Source organism: Aspergillus caelatus (genome assembly GCF_009193585.1).
Source record: "Aspergillus caelatus strain CBS 763.97 unplaced genomic scaffold BDV27scaffold_545, whole genome shotgun sequence".
Taxonomy (NCBI): domain Eukaryota; kingdom Fungi; phylum Ascomycota; class Eurotiomycetes; order Eurotiales; family Aspergillaceae; genus Aspergillus; species Aspergillus caelatus.
Genome location: NW_022475808.1, coordinates 307 through 6,990, shown reverse-complemented (window position 1 = coordinate 6,990; position 6,684 = coordinate 307). Strand labels below are relative to the sequence as shown.

At 47.6% G+C, this 6,684-nt stretch overlaps 3 protein-coding genes across 3 annotated transcripts; 2 read left to right on the top strand and 1 right to left on the bottom strand.

Moving 5' to 3' along the window:
- Window positions 1–50: 50 nt before the first annotated feature.
- Window positions 51–1,199, bottom strand: BDV27DRAFT_171050 (aldo/keto reductase; the record flags this gene model as incomplete). Its single annotated transcript, XM_032075496.1, has 3 exons — window positions 51–781; window positions 837–1,014; window positions 1,068–1,199. 3 exons carry the CDS (start codon window positions 1,197–1,199, stop codon window positions 51–53), a joined length of 1,041 nt encoding a protein of 346 aa, XP_031920255.1.
- A 634-nt stretch (window positions 1,200–1,833) lies between these two features.
- On the top strand, window positions 1,834–2,879 carry BDV27DRAFT_171048 (uncharacterized protein; the record flags this gene model as incomplete). Its single annotated transcript, XM_032075495.1, has 2 exons — window positions 1,834–1,905; window positions 1,959–2,879. 2 exons carry the CDS (start codon window positions 1,834–1,836, stop codon window positions 2,871–2,873), a joined length of 987 nt encoding a protein of 328 aa, XP_031920254.1. The 3' UTR covers window positions 2,874–2,879.
- A 351-nt stretch (window positions 2,880–3,230) lies between these two features.
- On the top strand, window positions 3,231–5,312 carry BDV27DRAFT_139831 (Zn(II)2Cys6 transcription factor). The gene is made up of 4 exons (XM_032069530.1): window positions 3,231–3,483; window positions 3,551–4,210; window positions 4,268–4,450; window positions 4,502–5,312. The coding sequence occupies exons 1-4, from the start codon at window positions 3,236–3,238 to the stop codon at window positions 5,286–5,288; spliced, it is 1,878 nt and encodes a 625-aa protein (XP_031920253.1). The 5' UTR covers window positions 3,231–3,235; the 3' UTR covers window positions 5,289–5,312.
- Window positions 5,313–6,684: the final 1,372 nt, after the last annotated feature.

The following is a 6,684-nucleotide window of genomic DNA, read 5'->3' as shown; positions in this document are numbered from 1 at the left end:
TTTTTTTTGTTATCCACACTCGCTCCGGCAAGATAGAGCACACCCCTCCTTTACAGCGTTTCTGGAACAATAAACTCCTTCGCCTTGTAAAGCTCCCCAAGGTACCTCTCCTCCTCCTCTGTTAATACCTTACCCCGCACACTCACTGCTTCATCGATTCTTTTCACCGAATTAAATCCAATAATAGGGCTTGACACCCGCTTCAGGATCCAAGCCAGAGCGACATGGGCCATAACCCAACCATGATTGTCCGCAATTTCCTGCACCCGTTTGATGATCTGTACATCCACCTCCGACAACGATTCATCAGCCAACTTACTCCTCGCTGTAGACCGATTGGCTTCTAATGGTCTGGCCAGATGGCCCCGGAACAATGGAGCCCATGGTATAAGACCAACGCCCGTGTCCTTGCAGAAGCGGATCATCTCACGCTCATCCTCCCGGTAAAGCATGCTGTACTGGCTCTGCATGCTGATGAATTTCGTCCAACCATTGCGTTCAGCACAGAACTGCATCTGTGCAAATTGCGTGGCGTACATGCTGCTTGCGCCAACATAGCGAACTTTTCCTGATTGTACGAGATCATGGAGTGCTTTCATGGTTTCTTCAATGGGGGTAGTCGTGTCGAAGCGGTGGATCTGTAAAAGATCAATGTATGAAGTGCCTAGACGATGAAGCGAGGCCTCGACTTGGTTAAATATCGCTGCGCGTGAGAGGCCGTATTGGTTCTGGTATTTCGGAGTGCCTTCTATGTGATCCCGATTATACCAGTGCAGGATCTCTTTCCTGGTTCAGCAAACAAATCCAACGGAGATCATGGGCAGAAATGGTCATACCCGGCTCCTCACTCACACCCCAAAAACACTTGGTTAGGATAACGACTTTTTCCCGTGGGATTTGATAATGCTGGAGAGCTTTGCCAATGATGATCTCTGAGGAGCCATTGCTGTAGACATTGGCAGTATCCCAGGTGTTAATCCCTCTATCATAGGCGGCTTTCAATAAAGGGAGGGCCTATTATGCGGTTAGCGAATATAATGTCAAATGGCGGTAAGAGCAGTTCGTACGTCTTCCTCGTCGAGCGTCCAGGGCATCGACTTTTTGTCACCAATGCTCATGCATCCCAAAATGGGTACAGAAACTCTGAGCCCACTGTTGCCGAGCTGTCGGTACGCAGACTCTGTATTGTTCGAAATCATCCTGGGACTTGTCAGGGAAGGCTTCTGCGATCTTGCAGCAGTTGAATGAGAGGAAAATGTACCAAGATACTAGTTTCATCAATAGAAGGACCCGAAAGGCAAAAAAGGAACGGAGCCGATTATATATATGTTTATTTATTCCATAATTGTACCTGAGCGACGATTAGTCAAGATTCGGATGAAACTGATACAAAAACCAAGGGAGCTGACAAACTCATACAATTATGCATGACGTGTGCGTCGCGGATATTCCCCGATGCCGGGTCACGATAATTTGCCCAAGCTATGTCATGACGTCCATCATTGGTGGGAACTGCTATAGTTGATCTATGTGGGTCAAGGTATAGTTCTTAGCCTACGAAGCCATACCTATTCTGATGGTGGAGTCCAAACCTTAAAACCGTGTGAAGTGATGACCTGACTGTAGCCATTTGCGTATCCACCGTGGGATAGGAACTCTACACGGAGTTAAGAGTAAAGGAAGACCGAGAGCGCAAGCTTATAAATCAAAGTCAATGCTGATGAATGTTCAAGACACTGGACTGGAAGATTCTAAACAGGGCTATATCTACACCTGGCTTCTCGTTCCGATGATCCTTCAACGTATCGAAGTACCTATCTTTCAATACTCATCATGTCTCTGCTCTACGCCAAGAACCTTCCCCAGGGGTCTTCAAACTACGTGAAGGCCGTAGCCATTGTCGGCGTAAGTATTTCGACTTGGTTTTCTAAGCTATAAAGTTGATGTTCCTCTCACAGGCCGGGGGACAAATCGGCAAGCTCATCGCGGAAGCTTTAGTGAAAACCGGCAAGCATGATGTTACGGCTATCACGCGTCAAGGCAGCACCAACGAGATTCCACAAGGTGTCACAGCTGCAGTGGTGGACTACAACGACGAGACCTCCCTCGTTTCAGCGCTGAAGGGCAAAGAATTTCTGATCATCACTCTGTCTCTGAGCGCTCCCACAGATACGCACAGCAAATTGGTCCGGGCAGCTGCAGAGGCAGGGGTGACTTATGTTATCGCAAATGCTTATGGTGTGGATGTTTATGGCAAAGAAGGTCTTCGCAAGGATCTTCCAGTTGGAGAGAAAATCGTTAGCAATATTCGTCACGCAGAAGAGACTGGGCTGACCTGGTTCGCGTTTTTCACCGGGCCTTGGTACGAATACAGTCTCACGGTTGGTCCTGAGCTCCTTGGATTTGACCTGAAGACGCGCACGGCAACATTTTACGATGACGGTACAACGGCCGTCAATTTCTCTACACTACCGCAGATCGCTCGGGCGGTAGCAGCGCTCCTCAGTCTCAAGAAGTTTCCTGCTGATGAAGATGATGTCTCTGTGACTCTCTCGCAGTTTGCGAATGGCCCAGTATATGTATCTAGCTTTCACCTCAGCCAGAGAGATGTATTGGAAAGTTTGAAAAGAGTGACCAAAACTCGAGATTCGGAGTGGCGCATCACATATGAGTCCACTGAGGAAAGGTACAAGGAGGGCATGAGACTTATTGCGGAAGGAAAACTGGAAGGCTTCGGCAAATCCCTATTCGCCCGGGCGTTTTATCCCAATGGTGACGGTACCTATGAGGATGTCAATAAGCTTCTTGGTTTGCCTGAAGAGGACTTGGATGGGGCTACGTTGGCGGCTATCGATTCATCCATTCGTACTTAAAAAAACGTCAAGTATATGCACTGTTATTTGAACTCCTACAGTGTCCAATCCGCTTTAATTTCCGTACCATCATCCTAGTCAATTCGATATCTGTTTCAATCAGTAATGTAGAAACATTTCCCGGCAAGTGATCTATACACCCCGTGCACCCCCAGTGACGGCTCCTCCGGAACAAACGTAACTCGGTGTTCCATGTATCGGAAATATCGCGGAAAAGCCGGCCCTTTCGTGAGTCAGCATAGATGACTAATACCAATAATCAGTGACGTGACCCACGCCCATCGCGTAAGAGCCGACCTGGCTAAGCCGAACTTTCTGACCACGCATACATTCTTTACATTCTATGCTGGACGAGCTGGCAAATGCTCCTAATGGACCCGACACGTGCAGATTCCGGGGAGCAACGACCAAGCAAGGGGCTGTGCACTGAGACGGCCAAGACCACGGCCGCGACTCAAGGACAACGCCAGCGGACCCGTGCTGCCATAGCATGTGCCGTCTGCCGCTCGAGGAAGACAAAATGTGATGGTCGTCGACCGGTGTGTGGATATTGCCATCGAACCCGCTCCGACTGCCAGTATGATGTTGTTGACGCCGCAACCACGGTCTTGTACGTTAACCCCTGGGTTCCCACCCCGGTTTCCGCCTCACTCATGAAGTCCGGTCGCCGATGACAGAAGCTATGACGTGGGTTCTCGGATCCTTCAGGCCATTGAGCAACTGACCGAACTGGTTAAGACCAATGTTCATCAGGAGACAATGCAGTCGGGCCCCACGGGAGCTTTCGCCCCCCTTGCTTTGTCGCAAGGACCCAGTTCTAGCCCTCGACTCGCTATAGATCGTTGGACTAACCAGCTGTCTAACGTATCTTCGCCCTATCAATATATCTCCTCGGAAGGGTTGGATAGCGTTGTCAGATGGCATGTATTCCCCTCGGAAATCGGCAAGATCCCTGTGGACAACGGAAAGCCTATCCCAATGCCGGATGAGCTACCCCCAATCGCCATGGTAGAGCTCAACAGACTGCTGGTAAACTATCGTCGTGTGGTTCACGATAAGAACCCCATGCTCGATATGGTCACGCTCTATCGCTATATGACCCATGTATCCGAAAATGGGCTTGACTTTTCAACGCGTACCTGTCTTGTTATGCTTGTCTGCGCGATTGGTGCGCTGTGTCAGGAAAATATGCTTGAGACACCTGGTAATCTTCCTGTACCTGGTCGCAGCAGTGATCTGGATATAGCATACCGATTCTGGAGCGTTGCGGCGAAACGGCTTGGGTGCGCCATGAGCAAGAACACCCTTGAGTCAGCGCAATGTTTGTGTCTAGCAGGGTATGGTGAATCTAACATGCTTTTTAAGCATAATTCGCTAATTATTCAATATCGAAGTATTTGGTTTATGTGTAACCTCCAGCCACTTGACGCGTGGAAGCACTTTACAATGGCTGGGAACTGTTTCTATTCAGCCGTACTTGCAAGGAAGTCCATGGGATCTTCAGACCCTTGGTCCCTGGAGCTGGTGTCACAGGCTACGGCTCATGCCATTTTTCACACCGCATACAAGTCTGAATTGTAGGTATTCAATGCCCGAAAGTGCGACCTACTCTCACCCACATATTATAGAGAAATTCGCTATGAGCTGGAAATCCCCGGCTCTGTTCTAGAATATATTGAGGATCAACTCATCTTTCCCTCACCGCCAGAGATTAGCGACACTCCACTTGAAGTCCAAAGTACCAAGACCATCACCTGGTATTACTATCTTGCGGATATAGCAGCCCGTCACCTCATCAACCGCATAGTAAATGCCAGGCACAAACTAAGAGGACCCCCCAACGAAACCGAAGTCCGAGCCTTACTCCGGGATTACAAGATCCTTAGCTCACACGTTGAAGACTGGTATAAGTCTCTTCCACAAGAGATCTCGTTTGACCCACCAAATTCACCTATCACGCCAGAGGTAGACTGGTTTAAAAATATCCTGCGTGCTCGATACCTGCTCATTTGTGAGATCCTATGTCGCCCTTTCCTGCGAATATGCCTAAATTATACTCTGAATCTCTCTGAGCAGTTGAAGACCGAGGTAGCTCGTATAGCTTCTCTGGGCTTGCAGTATTGTGTGTGGAGTCTACAGTCTGTTGGTAACCTGACAAGGCTTGATCACGGGATGTGGACAGGGATCCGCTATTTTACTGCTAACGCGATGATTTTGATTGGAGCCGCTCGGAGCCACATGTTTCCTGCATTAAATGGCGCGTGCTATATATGGTTGCCAACAGATTGGCGCGGCAGTGTCAAGCACTTCTTGGACACGCTAGAGATTTTCTCCGAAGAGACGAGAGGAGGTGTAATAGAGTGCTACAAAATCATTCTCTGGGGGCTCGAGGACTTTGATCGCACTGCTGCTTAGCCATGCCCACAGTTCTTGTGGCCGAGTTTTAATATCAGGCTCCAATAATACAGCCTTTCTAAAACCCGCAGTAAAGTACTATTTTCCACACTTAGGTTAGACAAAGCGATCTCAATCAAACGCTTTGTACCATGCAATATTCAACCACCAGATATCACTGCGAGTAGCATTCTAGAAATATACTATGACTATGAGGATATGTGGGACATTCCACTATGAGCAGCTTTCAACTTTTTTACTCGTCCATAAGCCAATACTTAAAAGACTCCAGTCAAGGTGATTCGAATAAAACGTGGAGACGCTGGTTTTGCCATCATGTACGACGGCACAAAAGCACCTAAATGGTTCCGAAGATGGCGTCTGAAGGCTTTCCATTAGTATGAGGAGAGATCAAATTCAGATATAGTGGCGGAGTAGTCCCCTCTTACCTAGGTTTTGTGGTTTAAAAAAACTTGATTATAAGTCAATGTGTACACTTCGTTGAACGCTGCACTTCCTTTCAATTCACCCAATTAGCGTGAACTTCCACAACCCTGTACCTTCTGACCTATTCCTTCGGCACCGCGTTTAACTGTCTCCCAGCATCGTATATCTGGACGAAATAGTACGGGGAAACAGAAGGATCGTTTCTCAATTTCAATACCTTTGGCATCTTGAATGCGATAACCAATCTTACATTTAATCTAGCATTTATTGGGCTTCCACTACATAAGATAGCTGGTCTTTCTGTAAGCTTATCAACGAATGACTATATTCTCGTCTATATTTGGGCTAGGATTCTTGTAGATATCCCTTCTTCCCCCCAGACCAACTGACCGTTAATATATGTAGAGTAACAGGCGTCAGTATCCTTCGACACAGGGTTGTGATCACACAACATGGAAATCGGTTTAATCCATGACGGGTAACAAGGAATTCTGTGGGACCAACGGATATCCACTTGAGCAAATCATACCTTTTAGTTGACGATATATGGTAATAGCGTTATGAAGGATGCCTAGAGATCAGACTTACCCACCTCGGCAATTCCCCGACAACGCAGAACAAGTTCGTCGGGCAGATATTGCAGGCAGGGTGAGGTCACCCGTTTGATCGTTCATTTCTATCCACCTAGTATCTCTTGGATCAACAGGGATACTATACTTCTAAAGTATTGAGTTGGTATAGGCACAGACGACAACGTATTGATTCATTAGTGTTCGCCCTTTCTGAGATAGTAGTGGAGCGTGATCGGACAATTGCCCAATGTAGAGCAACGATGAAGGTATTCAAAGATATCTCAGCGGCAAATTAGCTCCTGTGGTGCTCTCCTTCCCCTGACAACATCAGGTATATAGTAAGAATAGCGGGGCTCGGAACATCAAAATCAACACTCAATCTAAACACGTCATTTTAA